This window comes from Peromyscus californicus, unplaced genomic scaffold, assembly GCF_007827085.1.
Source record: "Peromyscus californicus insignis strain IS unplaced genomic scaffold, ASM782708v3 Scaffold_21__1_contigs__length_65335640, whole genome shotgun sequence".
Classification (NCBI taxonomy): domain Eukaryota; kingdom Metazoa; phylum Chordata; class Mammalia; order Rodentia; family Cricetidae; genus Peromyscus; species Peromyscus californicus.
This window is the reverse complement of record NW_026294514.1, coordinates 17197638-17216924: the sequence shown is the minus strand read 5'-3', so window position 1 is coordinate 17216924 and position 19287 is coordinate 17197638. Positions and strand designations below refer to the sequence as shown.

Genomic DNA, 19287 nt, shown 5'->3' with positions numbered 1-19287 from the left:
GAGGAAGGAAAGCAGAGAGGACGGAAAGAAATCCTCGTCCACATGCCTCGTAGGTTTAAAGATCTTTCTCAATGTTTGTGGTTTGGGGTCTGGCAGGAATAACCTAACCATGGTACTGTGGATCCACTGCAGAAAGCCCTAGCAAGCCGATGACGACACAGTATTCATGTTAAGGCTCTACCCAGATCTATACCATCTTCTGGGAATTAATTTTTAAAGCTATCCAAACTAAGTCCATTTCTGACCTTCTCAACTCAGTGGAAAGGGAGCTGCAGAATCTGCCTATTCTAATGTGATCTTGATCCAAAGGGCTGCAGTTGGGTTCTATCTATCTTTTATGCTGAGTTCATGATTAAAAAGGCAATATTCTCATTACGCTTCTTAGATTTTTCTCCATTTCAGAGGAATAAATTAAACAGAGATAGGTAGGTTTTAGATTTGTTTTGCTTTCTTTGGGTTTTAGGGACAGTTTCTGGAATGCTTCTGCATCCCAGGCTGGCCTTAAATTTAAGATCCTCCTGCTTCAGCCTCCCAAGTCTTCCTGGAATACATAGTATTCTAGTATGTTCTTGCCACATCTACCCAGGAAACTTTATCTGTAGACATGACTGGCCAGACCATGTGGGCACTGCTCATTATGTATGGCAAGCATCTGGGGAAGGTAGTGTAGCCAAACCACCTGGAAGCTGAAAAGGATGACACAGTATGAAGCTATCGAGGGAAACTCGGCACCTATGCAGAACCGACCGTTGAGAAAGGATGGGATATTGCACGGATACATGGACTGCATACAAATAAGAATGTGTAATCAGAAAATCAGCACTAAATGCCACATTCCTTTTTGTTGTTGTTGTTGTTGTTATTGTTTCCTGGCTGCCCTGGAACTTACTATGCAGTAGAGAAGAATAGCTTCAAACTTGAGATGATCCTCCTGCCTCAGCCTCCTGACTGTTGGGATTATGTGGCCATTCTACTTCTTTTACATATCCTCAGTGGGAGGGGTGGAATATTTACTGAACACCCACTGGGTGCAGAGTACACGCTCCCTTAAATTACTGGACAGACAAGACAAATTTGCTAAATGGGTGGAGACCGAGGTCAAGGGCACAGCTTCTCTCTTTCGTTTTCCTTTAGAAAGGCTAAAATTATAAAAATTAACAACAAAGTTGAAGAATCTCTGATTTCTGCTGTTTCTCATTTTATTAGCATATTCATTAGCCCCATATTCATATAGAATATGAAGAGAAACAAATAGCTAATAGAGCTGTTATTTAAATTTTTATAGATTTATTTGACTTTATGAGTGTGTTTTGCCTGCATATATGTACGTGTATCGCATGCATGCCTGACCCCCAGGGAGGTCAGAAGAGGGTGCTGGATCCACTGGAACTGGAGCTACCATAGAATGCCAGGAACTGAACCTGGGTCCTCTGTAAGAACAACAAGTGTTCTTAACCACTAAGCTATCTCTCCAGCCCCAAATAGAGCTATTATTTCATTGTACTAAAATTGCTTGATTTACCTGGAGATTTATTTACCAAATAACTGGTTTTTCATTTATGTTAAATAATGACATTTTTGCTTCATCGAAATTGTTAGAAATTTTTTTTTTTTTTTACTGATTTCCACCATTTTATAATCACTTGCACCTACTACTTGCTGCCTTCAGGAAGAGGAGAAAAAGGAAAACATGTGACTAGAAAGTGATCAGCCTGAATGCGCATGCTAATTACCCTGAGCTGTGAGGCTACGGATCATTTTTACCATCTTTTTCATTCCTTCCTTGTATTTCCTAAAACAAATATTTATTTTCTACAATAAACATATATGATTTGATTTACCAAAAAAAAAAAAAAAAGAGGATAGTTTCTTAACTATAGTAAAGATGGGAGAAAGTTAAAGAAAAGACAATTGCAAACACTCTCCTCTCCAGAGTGATTGTTTGCTTCAAAGCCGACTTTCCTCGGTGAATGAGCGGGTGAGGAAATGGCAAACAGAAACAGTTAATAAAGCCCCATCACACCTAACACACGGGCAGGATCTAAAAAAGCTCCGTCAGCATACAAACACGCCTAAGTGTCGCGGCAGGAAGGAGCACAGGGCGTCTCTGAAGGCCACAGCTGCGCTCTGCAGAGGGTTCGGAGACAGAAGCTCGCTTCTCTTGTCGGGGCCTACCTCTCTAGCTTCTGAAGGTGGATCCACGAATGTTTTGTTCTAGTTTTAAAGCAACAAAAGACCGAATGTAAGAGTGGAGTAGGTTCGTTTTTAGGAACCGAGGCAAAACAGAAATAGACTATGAGGGTGTGATAATTATTCTTATGGAATTTTAATATCCTGGGCCTATCAAACAAAGGGATGAAGGGTGTTTTAACACACCCACTGTTATGGAACAACTCACACATATCCAAACCAGGCTGCATCTCTTCAGGAACTGCAGTCTAGGGAGCTCTGTCTGCATGGAGGGTCATGTTTTCCCATACAGACCACACAGACGTTCACAGAGCTAAATGAACTTTCATCAAAACAAAGGCGATCAACTGGATGCTGGAGCTCTGTACATTTTCCTGCTTGCAGGGGGAAAGAAGGCATGGCAGCTGGTTTATAGAATACTGTTAGCAGCCGCTGCAAAACAGAAGCTGAGGTACAGCGCCGTGGTCAAATGTCAAAATCAGTACAAGCTGTTGTTTGTTTTCTCGGGTACTAGAGACTTAGATGCCACACGAAGCCTGTTGTAACTGACAGTATTTCAAGATCTCAGAGAATCGGGGCGGATGGGGGAGGAGAAAGGGGGTAGAATAATGAGAAAATGACTGTCATATTCATTTTTTTACATAGGCAATACTATAAAAAATAATGTAATAGAAGTAAGCATGCTCCCAGTTTGGCCCCTGGTTGCCTAGGTAACGGGTATGTCACCTGACCTCAGGGCCTGAGCATTCTCATCTTCAATATCACATGGTGACTATGAACTGCCACAGACTCATTATGCTAAATTCTAATCTCTCTCTTCTTTTAGTGGCTGCTTAGAACAAAGCTGCAGACTCTTTACATTTCCTCTGAAAAAATTAAAGCTATCTAAAGAACCGATTCTTTTGCCAAATCAAAAGAATTTGTTAGAAGGAGGCATAAAGGACTACAACTTTCCTCTGGAGAGAATACGATATTCAGGGATGATAAAAAAAAAAGGTCTCATGTCAGCCCCAAAGACTGTACCTATTCGAAAATGGAACGGCTTATAAAATAATTAGCTTTTGTAAAAGTGGGAGAAAACATAAGGTTTAAAGGACAGAGAAGAAACCGGATTAAAGGAAGTCAGTAGATTTTTCTTTTCTTAATTCAGTCCCAGGCTACGAGGTAATTTAAATATGCTTTGGAAAATATGATACACACAGAATTTTGCATCTTCGTGGCAAAAAGATAGACTCTGATGTGTCTCCTTCCAAAGCCATGGAAGCATGATACTATTGCCGTGGAAGGATGCAGATGAGCGCGGTCTGCAATGGTCTAAAACTGAAATCACACAAACCCTTGGGTCCTTCATCCTTCGGGGGGTTGGGGTTCCGAACGGGGTCCCGGATGCTGCAGTCCGTGCCTGCCCAAGTGAAATCACAGATGCAGGTGGCTTCATTACTACACACCTGGGGAGGAAAAAGAAGAGAGATACCACACTGTGGACCATCCATGGTAAATGTGATCTAAGCAACAGGGTGCACGAAGGAATCTTTCAAAGTCATTTAGAAGGCTTCAAAACTTTCCCATGGCTTTGGGGACTGGGTTCATTGGTCAAATTACTGAATATATTTTCTAATAATTATAGGAAAATAATGATTAAGATGAAGAAAACTTTTTTTAAACATGTATTATTCATGATATTTAGATACACAAATGTCCAATAAGGTAGGTTGTTGGTTTTTTTTTTTTTTCTCCAAAGCCAATGTTTCTAGGAACATTCATGAAAAACACACGTTTCATTCAGCAAGTTAACAGACCCAGGTCTCAAAAGACACTTCCCAAGGGGCAGTCCTCAAGAGAAAGGACCAGGAGACACAATCACTAGCACACTGTGTGACCTCGCCATGCCTAACTCATTTGGTGGCACTTTGCCAGCCCAATAAGCACTGACTCCACCCTCCCTGCCATCTATGGAGTCACGCTCTCCCCCGGCAGCAGGCTGAAGCCCTCCATCAGGCAGCAAATGGCACGGACTTACCATTTACGTGAATCAAATAAAACCCTCCGCAAGCTAGAGAGACAGGTGCCGAGACCCTTTTATCATTAGATATGATAAAATCAAATGCCAAAGCTTTTAAATCTGAGATACTGTGGTCCGTGATTATGATTAATAAGGCTGAACTTGGCTTTTTTAAAAAATGGTGGAAATGAGGGAGGGAAAGGAAAGCAGAAAAGAGCTTTTACGTCTCATATTTTTAGAGCAATAACTAAAATGCTTAAAAAGTCTGCCCGGTGATTTCATTTTACATAGCAATTTCACTGAACACTCATTATGTGTCAAGTTCCTCTGCTAAGAACTTCACGAAAAGCTTCTCATTACTCCTCACACCAGCACCTGAGGGCTGAGAGAGGGTAAGTACCCACCCAGAGTCCCTGAGATGTCAAGAAGTACAGCCAGAACTGAAATCCACCACCCTCTCTAGCCCCTGAATTCACGTTTGTAAGTCATCAGATAGGATGGCTGGCTTCGATGTCATAATAAACATCTAGGGCATGAGCCAGGCACACCCTTGGGGGTGTCTCTTGAGTGTGTTTCTGGAAGGATTAGCTGGAGGGGAAAGGCCCAACCTGAGTGTGGGTCACTGTACCATCCCGTGGAATGGGGCCCTGGACTGAATGAAAAAGTAGATTCCAGCCGGGCGGTGGTGGCGCACGCCTTTAATCCCAGCACTCGGGAGGCAGAGCCAGGTGGATCTCTGTGAATTCGAGGCCAGCCTGGGCTACAGAGTGAGTTTCGAGACAGGCTCCAAAGCTACACAGAAAAACCCTGTCTCGAAAAACCAAAAAAAAAAAAAAAAAAAAGTAGACTCCAGCGAAGCACCTGTGTTCCACGTGTTTGCTTCCTGACCTGATATGAGGAGTAAGCTTCGGGCCTCCACTCTTCCCCATAATGCTGGGCTGTGCCCCCGAACCGTGATCCAAACCACTTTCTCCTCTCTGAAACTGTTTATGTCGGGTATTTTGTGGTATCAACAGCAGAGTGACTGACTCACCCAGCTACACGGCCTCCCTGTGAGCTTGCTCAGCTGACCATTACCACCAGAGAAGTTTCCTGAGCCTATCCACCTTATTCTTATCTTCAGCCTAGGTCTCTACGCTGGGTTCCTTTTACTGTCATCCAGAATCTCCCCCCCCCCTTTTTTTTAATTATTGCTCTGTTTCTTTGTGCCCATTTTTCTAATTTCTGAAATCTATAAATTTTGAAATGCCTTCATTTTGCTAAGTCCAATCTAAATCATTGTTATAACTTGGGTATTATTATTATCGTTGTTATTAAACTTAGGTTTTCCAAGAAAGGCGGCATTCTCAAACACTTTGGTCACAGAATTAAAGCTACACACAGGTTTGAATACAGACAGCATCTTTTTCTGGGGGTGAGGGGTGGGGGTGGGGGATGAGAACAGCCCAAGCGTAACTGAACATCTTTACAAGCATGTGACTCATCTGCAATCCACTCTCCTGTCAGTGTGATCTGAGATGGAAGTCAATCACTAATACAACTTATGTTGTTTTGCGCTATTAAAAAAAATACTGGCACAGAGTCTACAGTCCCTTAGGAAGCCTATCAATTTTTCTTCCAACTTTTAAGATGTCGTGATGGCTAATTTCATGTGCCAAGTTAACTGGGCTGTGGGGTGCCCAATCGCACATCATTTCTGGACGTGCCTGTGAAAGCATTTCCAGACGACAGCAACGTCTAAATGAGTGAACTCCACAGAGCTGATTGCACTCCCAACAGAGCCTGAGTGGAACGCAAAAAGAGGAGGAAGGGGAACTCAACCTCTTTCCTCCCTTCAGGGATCGAGCTGAGACACTCCATCTCATCTTCTCCAGCCCTAGCACTCAGGTATACACCATCAGCTCTGGTGAGTCTCATGTCAGCGGACTCAGAATGAATCATACCAGTGGTTTACATAACTCTCCATTTTATCAACAACAAGCAGCTTCCATAATTATGCGATCCAATTATTCATAATAAATCTTCTTAGATAGAGGATAGATACATGGATAGGTGGGTAGACAGAAGATTTACCCTGTTTTTCTACAGACTATTGACTAACATAGACATCAAGTTATATCTGGAGAATGTGATCAATACAAATAACCAATAATGATATGAGAAATAACAAAATCAAATCAATTTATAAATAATTATTTTAGCAGATAAAGGTACTGAGAAAATGGTGATAATCATGACACAGTCTTAGTAAGAAATGGCTGTATTTGGCTGTCTTGTCACTGTGAACTCGGGATCCCAGATAATGAAGAATCAAAGCTGTTAACACTGATGTCTACTTACCCCATGGCCTGAACAGACTTTCCCCTTGGAATCGAGTGGGCAGCTGCTCATATTCAGGGCTTGAATCTGTAGGCACTTCCGATCTAAACACATCATGGATGGGCCACATGGAGTCCCATCTTCTACGTAGCCCACATCTGTATCATCATCTAAAACTACGTGAGCACCACTGAAAGCAGAGAGGGAGCCACACAAACGTAAGCACCGCACCTACAACACTGTGCCAGCACCAACAAGATTTGCCATTCATGAAACAGAAGAGACTGTTACAACTAACGAGGGGTTTTCACGTCCATTTCTCCTTCCCACCTATCTTTAGTAAGAGTGCCGGAAAGAAACTACCTTTCATTATCATTATAGCACACATCATCAGGGGCAACTATTATTGGCAGGGAACATTCTAGCTCTTCTATTGTTTCCAATATTAAGACTAAGTAAAAGGTGTCTGTGTAAAACAGAGAAGGAGAGGCCGGGCGGTGGTGGCGCACGCCTTTAATCCCAGCACTTGGGAGGCAGAGCCAGGCGGATCTCTGTGAGTTCGAGGCAAGCCTGGACTACCAAGTGAGTTCCAGGAAAGGCGCAAAGCTACACAGAGAAACCCTGTCTCGAAAAACCAAAAAATAAAAAAATAAAAAAATAAAAAATAAATAAATAAAAAAAGAGAAGGAGAAAGTGTGTCCTTGGCTCTCCAAGGCATTGTGGGGGAAAGGCGGTATGTGAGAGAAATAATGGTGAACAAAAACAGCAAAATAAGGTATTTGAAAATTATTATTATCACCCCAGAGGAGTTAGCTATCACAATTAAAAAGATAAAGCCAGCCCAGGTCTTCTTTACTAATGTATACTTCTTATGTTTCAAAGTTAGGGGCAATTAGAATCTGAATGATAATTAATGATATAATTACTAGCAGGGAATCTTGCTGAATGTTTTTACAAATATGGCAGTTTGCAATATAACCATATAATTTAACAAGGCTATTAAAGACATGTGAGAATGTATACATTGAAAGAGCGTTTCTGTACGTAGAAGGCAGTAGATACTACACTAACAGATGCATTCTATGGAAGAGCATACTGCCTAAGGCCTCGTTAGAATTACCTCAGAGCCATTTAACAAGATGGAAAAATAGCAGTTATCTGCCCAAGACAAAATTATCCAATTGTGCAGAAGTACTCTTAGATAATTTCTAACATTAATTCACTCCCAGAAAAAAAGTGGTTTCGAATTCCAGGATAGTGAAAATAAAGGGCAGATGCTGGGGGGAGTATTCTTTGTTAACATTAATAAACTATATTTTAATAACTATTTTCTGTATGTGATTTGGTACTTGTTAGGTAAACCAGACACGTGCAACATAAAACACTGCTTGAATTGGACTTAGAATAAAAAAAGTAAAACACACAAATGTATTCAAATAGTGATACATTCCAATGCTCCTAAATTTTAACCTTGGGAAAAATGAGTACAGGTTGCGTGTCCCTCATCCAAAACACTGAACTCCGAAATGTTCCAAAATCTGAAAGCTTATGAGTACTGACAGGAAGCCATGTGTGGAAAAGTCCAACTAAAACACAGTCACACTTAAAATGCAGGCACACTGAAAGTACTGGGTAAAAATCGCTGCTCAAAGGAAGAAATATAAATGGCCAATAAATACAGAACAGTTCAATATGATTCGGGGAACTGCAATTTAAACCACAATAAGATGCCATCTCAATTTACTTAAAGTAGCCATCATTAAAAAAAATTACAAATACTGGCTAGAGCAAAGAGAAAAGAAGAACCTTAGTACACTAAAAGTGGGAGTGTCAATTCGTACGATCTTCAAGAGAACAGTGTGGGGGATTCTTTTAAATACTAGCTAGTACTACTACGTGTCTACTGTGGCATTACCACAATACCCAGGATATAGACTCAACCAACCCATCAGCAGAAATGGATATAGGAGATGTGGTGTACACATAACAGAATATCACTTAGCCACAAAAAAGAATGAAAGCCTGTCATTTTCAGAAAATATGTGAACTAGGTTGCACACAGAGAGATAGGCACACCACACCACCTCACACATGTACAAACTTTTAAAAGTAGGCTGAAGAGTGGAATAGTGAAGAGTAGGGGTTTGAGACTATGCAGTGTGGGATGGATGTAATTCATTTATGCTGTACCCTTGTGTGGAGGTATTTCAGTAAACTGTTAATAGACACGGTTACTATGTTAATAAAATAGACACACAAACTTTTTAAAGTTTCCTTCAGTCTTCTGTATGTGTAGGGAATAAATGAAACATAAATTCCATACTTAGTCTTGGATCCCAGCAAACATTCTAAGACCTGAAGACTTCTAATCTCAAGCTTTGGGGGTATGAGACATCACTTGCAACGTAACTCTATTCCTAAGACTGTGACTTGGAAAAAGGTCTCACTACAACTACAATTTTGGGCAACTGCAATTTGCAAACCAATATACTACTTTTCAAAAGTGGTTTTCCACATGAAAGGAAAAGATGAAACTGGAAAATCTTAGATCTTTGGTGTTTTCCATTTTTGCTTGCTTGAAATCTGTGATCATTGCACTCGCCTCGCTTGTCTCCTGACTTCTGTGTGTTACCTGCAGTCAATGACTCGGCCTTGGTGGTAGAAGGACGTTGGGATGATCTCTCCTTGAAGTTGACCAATTCTCGGAGCTCGAGTAAGATTGGTACAGAGCAAAAATCCACAGAACACGTCACTGCACAGGATTCAGAAGGCAGAAGACAGGAAGACTCCAGCTCAAAAACCCACAACTCTCACTGCACATACATTAGTTTTTACATGGTATGGTTCTGGGAACCAAACCCAGAACTTAGCATATACTAAGCAAGCAATCTACTATTGACCCTTATCTCCAGTCCTAAAATTTCTCAATATTCTCTTTACTGAAAAATGAAAGCACTCAGACATTCTGGCTTAGCTATGACTCTCCTTGCCAAGGGACCACAGCTTCACTAATGAAGTGAGCACCCTTGAAAGAAAGGCCTAGAATATTCTCAGTCAGTAGCAGCACTGCTGTTCCCCACACGTACTGTCCTGAGCATCCCTCCTCTCTACTCTAGAACTGAGATCGACACAGCCCTCCTAGAAATGGATGTAAGGAAAAGCCACATCACAGTGGCTGGAAGGGTCACACTTCCAGACAACAGGAAGACAGGTCATCTACCTTGGAATGTGTGGTTTTTGCATCCACTTGCAACCATGAATTCGCAAGTGCAAGAATTTAAAAGTCAACATTATAAAGATCGCACAGCAGAAGGGAAGGAATCGTTCGGATCTTTGGTGGCATTATTAAAGTGACTCACCTGTCACGAGGACACCTCTACCTCCAACCTAGCTGTTCAATAAACAATGACTCATACCAGAAGATGGCAAAGACGTGAAGCGTCACTTCACTAAAAAGGAAATCTGCTTGGAAAGGAGCTAAATTCCACTTATAAGTCGGAAAATGCAAATTAAAACCGTGCCAAGATAGCAATCCACACACACCAGAACTGATAAAAGTAAAAAAAAAAAAAATCTGTTAAGATCGAGTATTGATGAAAATAGCATATATTATGGGAAGGTTTCCCAGAGCACAGCCATTTTTTTAGGAAACAATGTGATGTCATCTGATGACAGTGAAAATATGCATCCCTGGGGCCTGGCAATTGTTTTGCTAAGTATAGGCCCTAGAGATATGGACACAATACACACTAATCCACGTGTACAAGAATGTCCACAGCTCTACACCTTATTTTATGCCCTTTTTTTCCTCCTCTTCACATTGATCTCTTTTTATTTTTCACAGAATTTACTTCATTAATCTTTCGACAGTTCCCCACAGGTATACATACACTGCGTCCACAACTCTCCTATTTTTTCGTTCACATCATGCTTGCGTCAGCCTGGGAGAGCCATGGCTCTGCCCCAGGGTGCCCACTCACTGTTTGCTGCACTGGATCCATCGGTCTCCATCTTTGCCGCAGTTACCCTTCTCGGTGCCCTCCGTATTCAGTTTTTCGTAGCAGAACTTGTCTGACCCTGAAGCCTCTATTGGAGATGGACGAGAGGAGAAAATACACTTTACTTCTCTGGGCTCCTCACACTCAGTGGGGTGCCACAAAGTGTCCATCAGCTGCTTCTCGGAAATGGAAAGAAAAAAAAAAGGAGGGGGGGGGGACACGCTTGATTGCCAGTTCCGACGGTGGAAACATGCAAGGGCTGATTCCAAGCTATGGATGTGCCGTTCACCGGCTCAGCAAAACCTCCAAAATTCAGTTGCTTTTGGAAGCTAGGGCAAAAATGCTCCAGCACAGCACTGTCTGGAATATGAGAAGTCTCTAGGCAGATCTTGCTGGTGGGTTTGAAGGTGACCAGGGAGAAAAATCACTGGCAGCAATAAACACACCACCACCACACAGTAAACAAATATGTATTCTTAATCCTGCTTTATTATAGTGTGTGTGTGTGTGTGTGTGTGTGTGTGTGTGTGTGTGTGTGTGTGTGTGTGTGTGTTGGGGGGGGTTGATGTCTATGGGTGTTGTGCCTAGATGTACAGCTGTATACCATGTGCATGCAGTGTCAAATGAGGCCAGAAGAGGGCACCAGATGAGTTACTGACAGTTGTTAGTCATCGTGTGAGTGTTGGGAATGGAACCCGGGATCTCTAGAACAGCAATCGGTGCTCTTAACCACTGATCCACCTCTCCAGCCTTCTTAATCTTGTTTTATGTTAATTTCAGGATTAATTTCAAAATCTCAGCCCACTGAGGTTGTTAGGGCTTTTTTTTTTAATTTTTGAGACAGAGTCTTACTCTTTCGACCCAGCTGGCCCGGAACTCATTACTTAGTCCAAGCTGGCCTTTAACTACTAGTAATCCTCCTGTCTCAACTTCCCAAGTGCTGAGATTGCAGGCATGAGCCACCATGCCTGGCACATTATGTCCTTATTATCTTTACCTGACTGTAACTCTTCCACATGAACGACACCTGTCCAACACTGAAATCACTCATATGACCTCTTTCTCCATGTTGGAAGACCCAGCCTCAGCCAGCTAGGGAGTATCATTTCTCAGCCTTGCTATTCTGGTTAGTTTTTTTTGTTTTTGTTTTTGTTTTTTTTAATCAACTTGACACAAACTACAGTCACCTCAAAAGAGGGAAGTTTAATTGAAATTTTATCTCCATCAAACTGGCCTGTGAGCAAGTGGGCAATCATTTTCTTGATGAATGCTTGATGTGGGAGGGCCCAGCCCACTGTGGGTACTGCCACTCCTGGGCAGGTGGTTCTGGGCTGTATAAGAAATCAGGCTGAGCCAGTCTTAAGGAGCAAGCCAGTAAGCAGCACCCCTCCATGGTTTCTGCTTCAGTTTCTGCCTCCAGGTTCCTGCCTTGAGGCCCTGCGCTAACTTCCCTCAGTGATGGAATATGATACGGAAGTATAAAGCCAAATAAATCGTTTCCTCCCCAAAGTTGGTTTTCTCAGTGTTTTTTTGTTGTTGTTGTTTGTTTGTTTGTTTGTTTTTAATCAGAAAACAAACTAGGGAAATTCCTGTGTGGCCTTCATGAACTAAAATTCTGAGTCACTGTAAACATCAGCCAGTCATGTGTGTATTAACATTTAGGCAATGTCGGGGATTTGTTACCATGGACCTGTGTGCTCCCAGGGAAATTCCTGCATGTCATTAATTTAACTGAGACAGTGAGTGACAACTGAAAAAAAACAAAAAAACAAGTCTGTTCCTCTCCCAAGATAAACTAGCAAAATACAAAGTAAGTCATACCATCGCATAAGTGGTCAGACTGTGACCTTGACCACGGCACTGGGCCCTGTGGTTGCCGGTAGCTGCAACATCCCATACATAACAGCCAAGGTCAATGAAAGACACTTGGTTTCCATGACAATATCTCACTTGGATATCTGTTTTCCACAGTTTTTGCTGCATCATTATCATCATTATTGGAGGTTTACTGGGAATTAAACCCAAAGCCTCTTGCGCATTCTACCATTGAGTTATACTTCCAGGCCTGGGCATAGCTTTCATACCATCTCTTTTATTTTCATCCTTTTCTAGACTTTTCTTTCATGTCACTCCCTGCTGTGTACCTCTGTCACAGACTGGAAGAGAAGAATCGTGCAAAGGAAACTGGGTACAGCTAGCAGGCAGGACATGCAACCTGCTTGTAAGGAAACTGGGTATGGCTAGCAGGCAGGACATGCAACCTGCTTGTAAAGAAACTGGGTATGGCTAGCAGGCAGGACATGCAACCTGCTTGTAAGGAAACTGGGTATGGCTAGCAGGCAGGACATGCCACCTACTTGTTCCCCAGATGTACTGGCACTGGTTATCTCTTGTCTTGCACTCCCCATTGTAGCAGCGACCCTGAGAGAAAGAGCACGTATGTTCTGAGTCACAGGTCCCCAGGGCCACTTTCCCCCAAATTCTGACTGCAAGGTCTCCTTCTGGGTGAGTTACACAAAGTTCTCTCCATCCCATTCTCATGCATTTTCACAGTGGCCAATAAGAAACACAAACATGTAAAAAGAACTGTAAGACTCGCCAATAAGAAACCCAAACATGTAAGAAGAACTCTAAGACCTGCCACATTAAAATTGAAAAGCTCAGGGTACACTAAGCAGCACAGCTCTTTAAATGTAAAATAATTATGGGAGCTTGAATTTTCATGGGGAACAAATATTTGTACCGTTCTGCAAATGATACCAAAATGCCTCTCTTATATGTGGATGGTGGGGGGTCTATCATACTGACTTGAGAAAAGTCTTATAAAAGATGGCCATCTTTTTGCTAAATAGACAGGCTAAAATTATTTAAGGGTGGTCACAGCTCGGCAAAGTAGAGGCCTGGTTTCAGGTGCCATTGCATTCCTTTTTCTTTTCTTTCAATCTGGACAGTTTGTAACTGATGAAACACATGTAATATTCAGAATGAAATAAAGCTGATATGAACCAGCACCCCACTGCAATTTACTTTAGTACATTTCCTTCTAAAGTTACAATTATCAAAAGGAGGAAAGAAATAGCAGTAATCCTTTCTAAATTACACCGAAATCTCACTTAGAGCCCAGCGTACCTGATTTTGATTGCAGGCATAGCCATCTTGTTTATGGAGATTTGGTGGGCACTGAAAAATATTACCTTTTTAATTGATGTGCAGCATATAAAATACCTTTCAGAAAATGCGTTTAATATATAAAAATGAGAGGGGAAGTAAATGCACAATTAGGACCATTTAGAAAAACACACAACTCCATTCATAGGTTGTTTAATTTAATTCTATCATTACTAAAATGAATAAATTCCATGCAGTTAATTCTTTTTACGTTTCTCTGTTTACCAGGAGATGGGCTAAATAACAAATAACATTCACTTGGCAAAAAGCTACAAGCAGAAGGGACGAAAATGGGCATCGAAGGGGGTGAATCAGCTTGCTGTGTAGGAGTGGACACATTAAGAACTAATTTGCAAGACCTTTCCAAGCTCCTTGTAAATGTCAAATCTGCATGTGACATGGTGACAGGTGCCGATGGGACACTTTGCAGCAGCAGAAGAAACAGTCTTGAACCACAATGCAATCAACGTAAGTGCTGTACCACTGTGACATCTCTGACCTCTCAAACCACAGACTTGGACTAGAAAAATCTACGGGGAAGTAGGTTTTTTTTTTTTTTTTAGCAAAACTATCTATCACACCATTTTAAAGTGCACTTCATTTTACCCAGAAGTTATCCAGAATAAGTGAAGTTACACTTTTTACACAGTTAAGAGAGTGGGGGAAATGTCAGGTGTCAGAATGTTGAAAGAGAATATGGGACAAGGAGTAAGTAACGTAGGGAGACGCATGGAGGTCCTTCCTCATTCCCTATTTTCTCAGCCAATGGATTTTCACCCTAACAATGGCTCAGGCCTCAATCCAGAGCCTCTATCCTTCTTCATCAGCAACCCCGTTTGTCTTTTCATCTCACACACACCACCCAGTGTGACTGCAAATCCTCCGATTCACTTGGAAACATCAACTCTTTTCCACAACTTCTACCATTTAGTCCCAGGTCTAGGCTGCCATCATTCGAACCTGTGTTATACGCTCCAACCCAGGCCTCCCTGCTTACACTCCAGTTTGCTGTACCACTCCCAGAGAGATCCCTTAAAACATAAACACCAAATCATGTTGGTCCCCTGCTTAAAAATTCTGAATCTCGTCCAAGTTCCACGTGTCTGCCTCTCCCATCCACACCCCATTATCTCCCTGACCTCATTTCCAGCTCTCTCAATAGTTGATGGGAGTCCCTGTGATACGCCAGGCATGCTGCCAGCCCACTGCCTGACTACTGCAAGGCTCACGCCATCTTCTCTCTAGGGGTCTTGCTCAACCATCGCCCTCCCAAAGAGACTTCTCTAAACCACCTTCTTTAAGGCGGCCGCTCCCTCCCATGCTGGCATTCTCTGTCCCCCATTTCCTATGTGCTCCTTCTCCACCACACCTACCACCAGCTGACAATCCATATACTTCCCCTGTCGGCTCACTTTCGTGCCCACAATTACATGGGCTCCGTGCAGGCGGGGTTTTCTGGTTGCTTTTCCTGCAGCACAAAGCACCACCGGGCTGCCGTGGGCGCTCAATTACTACCAGCCGACTAAGAAAATGAATGGACCGCCCATACTGGTAAAATGGAGTTCTTTTAGGCCGCACACCTAGGGCGGTGCATTGAGCTCGTCACAGAAGGATGAGGACTCATACAGCATTTCCCAGGAGCAATGATACACTCCAGGACACTTTGCAAAAAAAAAAAAAAAAGAAAGAAAGAAAGTCAGTTCTACATCTTCCTAAAGGCTGGAGCCCCTGACGGTTTTATCCATCATGACTTTTCGCTCTGCCTGGTGCTGCCTATCTTCGGGATGTGTTGATTGACACTAACACAAACTTTACAGAAGCAGAGGTCCCTGTGGCCTCTTCCATCTCTCTGAATTCCCTCAGAAAACAATCATTATCTCGTTAATCAACTATCATCAATTATTCACTTACCCTTAAAACCAGTACAACCACAGTAAATAGAAATGGGGACAGGGGAAAAAAGGCATTCCAAGAACAGGCATGTCACCTTTGTGACGTCTTGAGAAGGAAAGGAAAGGAAAAAAAAAAAAAAAACTGGAAGACTGCTCTCCTGACACACACAAAAAAAATAGCCCTCATTATAAACTGTCACAGCCACAAGTGAGGTGACTTCTAATCAATCTGCTTGTAGTTTAGGCTAAGAAAAGCCAGTTGTTAAGACAGGTGTGGCGGTGCACACCTGCTGTGGTGATCTGAATGAGAACGGCCCCATGGGCACACAGATTTGAATACTTGGTCCCCAGTTGGTAAAACGGTTTGGCTCTTCTATAATTTGTTGCAGTCAAGGGATTTGTCACGGCAATCACAGCAATAGAAAAGTCACTGAGACACTTGGAATCCCAGCAGTCTGGAGGCAGCAAGCAGGAATGGAATGATCATGGCCAGCCTGGGCTGCAAAATAGGATCTTGCCTGAACAAAAAAAAAAAAAAAAAAAAAAAAACTAAAACAACAACAACAACAAAAAATCATTAAGGGCAGTTGCTCATCACTAAAATATTTAACGGGAAATATCTGAGTCTTCTTTCATCCTCCCAGGGTGTGCAGAACAGGAGTAAATCTAGACTTCTCCTCTAGGAGTAAAGCTCTGGAGCACCACTGCACCCCAAATTCACCTGGGATGCCATGCAGGAAGTGGGGCGGTGGCAGGGGTGGGGATAGGGGGGTAGGGGAGGGAACAGCTTGACCACACAACTGCCATGACAGGTTTAGAGGCCCAGACACGGCCTCTGTAACAGGCTTACTGGCAGGTAACAAACACCCAGAATCCAGAAAAGGCCAAGAGCTAACCTACCCAGGGAGGGCCTGCATCTAAGGGGAAATACCTGACATTCCAAACATTTCCTATATGGGATTGGGTCTCTGTGGTTGTCTTTTGGGGGTCTGCGTGATCTGGGCATACCAGAAGATTCACCTGAAGCGGTTTCAATGGTGCTTATTTTAAATTATGGAATACCCCCACTAATTATTAGTGCTTGCAGAGACCATTTCCACAGCTTTCAAATATCTTTGTTATGTCACTGTTATTGTTTGAGGATTTCTTTCAGTTCCTTGAGTATTGATTGTTCCATCATAAACTGCGCAACAAAAAAGAAAAAAGTTCAACACAGCTCTGAATGAGATGTCTCCATCAAATCCCTCCCCTCAGAGCTCAGGGAACTCAACAGAAGAGAAGGCGGAAGGGGTGGGGGAGACAGGGGCTGCAGGACATCAGGAGAACAAGGCCGTCTAAAACAACTGAGCAAGGCTCATCTGAACTCAGAGACTGAAAGAGCAAGCACAGGGCCTATACAGGTCTGCACCAGGTCCTCTGTGTATATATTATAGCTTTCAGTTTAGCACTGTTACAGGACTCCCAAATGTGTGAAGGAATGGGTCTCTGATTCTTGTGCCTTCTCTTGGAGCTCTTTTATTTTTCTGTTGGCTTGGCTTGTCCAACTTTGATACAGTGGTTTTTGTTTTAACTTTTTTATTTTTTTATGTTTTAAAAGAAAGGAGTTCAGAGATATCAGTAGATGCTAATATAAAAATTAACTAAAAACATGAAGTCAAAAAGACAAGGGCATAATACAGCCATGGGGTGCAGAGATTCTATTTCATAAAAAACTCTGAATATCAATAAATTCAAAATCCATTGTCCCTTACAAAATAGAAGAAAATATTATGGCTTTTATGTCCTTCTACATCAAACACCTACTTTGGGTTCATTCTGATGATCAGATTTTTAAAATTACTAATAAAATAACATTCTATTCTAACGTGCCATTGAAAGACGAATTTAATGGTACGGTTTCCACCAAAGATACATGAGGTAAAAAGAAAAACAATTGCATTTCTTAGACCATAAAATAGGTTGAGCAAAGAGGTCCTATTTTATTTTACTTTTGTGTGTATATGTGTGTGTATAGTGTATGAACACATGTGTACTGTGGTGTGTGTGTGTGTGCGTGTGTGTGTGTGTGTGTGTGTGTATGTGTGTGTATAGTGTATGAACACGTGTGTATTGTGGTGTGTGTGTGTGTGTGTGTGTGTGTGTGTGTATATGTGTGTGTATAGTGTATGAACACGTGTGTATTGTGGTGTGTGTGTGTGTGGTGTGTGTGTGTGTGGTGTGTGTGTGTATATGTGTGTGTATAGTGTATGAACACATGTGTATTGTGGTGTGTGTGTGGTGTGTGTGTGTGTATATGTGTGTGTATAGTATATGAACACATGTGTATTGTGGTGTGTGTGTGTGTGGTGTGTGTATGTGCACACCCAACTCCATGTGTGCCTGTGGAGATCAGAGGTTGACTCTGGGTATCTTCTAATCACTCTCCACATCTGTGTGTTGGGACAGGGTCTCTCACCTGACCTGGAACCCACCAATCAGCTAGATTAGCTGCTCGGGAATTCTCCTGTGTCCGCCTCCCACGCTGAGATTACAGGCATGTGCCACTACATGTGCTTTCATGGGGATGCTGGGGATCCAAACGCAGGCCCTCAGGGTTGCACAGGAAGCCTTTTACCCACCAAACCACTCCCCAGCCCCAATGTCCTCATTCTAAAAACCTCATTTCCAGTAAACTCCACGGCAATTCAGGAATTAAAGATTGAAAGTCTTCTAAGAAGACTGAACGTGAGAGCCAAGGGCACATACGGCAGTTACGAAAATAGTAATATTCTATGAAACTAACGACTCAATCAAATTGTATGCCAGGACTGTTAGACTTGTGAAAGACAGAATCCACAGTTTTTGCACTGTCATTACACTACAGAGAAAAAATGGAAAGAAATCTGCATGTATATCTAAATATGAGGGGCAGATGTGCAAGAAGGACACACACAGGACATGTTTCCATGTGCTACATCATTAACAGAGCCCTGGGCAATAATATGAAGACCTTTCTAAAGGCTAACTGGCGTATTCCTTTCTCTCTTCTCATAGTCCCTTCTAGCAAACAGAACTCCGTACAGCCAACCATTCTGCTCTCCCACTACTGGACTGATTGGCTGATAAGCTGGTGGAGAATAATTAGACACTCTGAGCCAGAAAGTGTAATGTGGATGGGAAGCCGCAGTCTGCACTGCTTCGCCAGGCTATCCACTGTGGAAGGGCCTGCCTCTATAGGGGAGCCACACTGGACGACGGTGTCAGTTACCTGTCGCTACAAATTGAACCAGGATCTATTAAAAGACACAGGTCGCCCTTGTATTAAGTGATGCCTAGAACTCAAGTTGGTCATTGTCATTTTCATAGTGTGATCGTTTGACTTCAAACTGTACTGTATCCATTGTGATCCCAGTGGAAGCCGCTGCACCTTGCAGCTGGTAACTCCAGTCCTGGGAACTTCATCTAGAGAGACAGCTCTCCATGAGAAACAGACCTGTAAATGCACAGAGGTCTTTACTTCCATACTGACAATGCCATGAAAGAAAACTAGCAAAATCTAATGGGGAACCACTAGGTAAAAATCAACCGATAAATTTGCATCATGTGATCATAAAACACACACACACACGCACACACACAAACACACACACAAACACACACACACACACACACACACACACACACACACACACACACACACACACACACACACTAGCTCAGGAAAGCCTTCTGAAGACCC

At 42.4% G+C, this 19287-nt stretch overlaps 1 protein-coding gene across 3 annotated transcripts in view; it reads right to left on the bottom strand.

Annotated features, from left to right (window-relative positions):
- Positions 1-19287, bottom strand: part of Adam23 (ADAM metallopeptidase domain 23) — a 157042-nt gene that overhangs the window by 20175 nt on the left and 117580 nt on the right. For all 3 annotated transcript variants that reach the window (XM_052749646.1, XM_052749647.1, XM_052749648.1), the window contains exons 19-24: positions 13639-13689; positions 12867-12930; positions 10492-10597; positions 9144-9263; positions 6533-6701; positions 3527-3638 (exon numbers count right to left, since the gene is read on the bottom strand). In XM_052749646.1, the coding sequence (XP_052605606.1) occupies positions 3527-3638; positions 6533-6701; positions 9144-9263; positions 10492-10597; positions 12867-12930; positions 13639-13689 (622 nt within the window). The remainder of the gene's footprint in view (positions 1-3526; positions 3639-6532; positions 6702-9143; positions 9264-10491; positions 10598-12866; positions 12931-13638; positions 13690-19287) is intronic.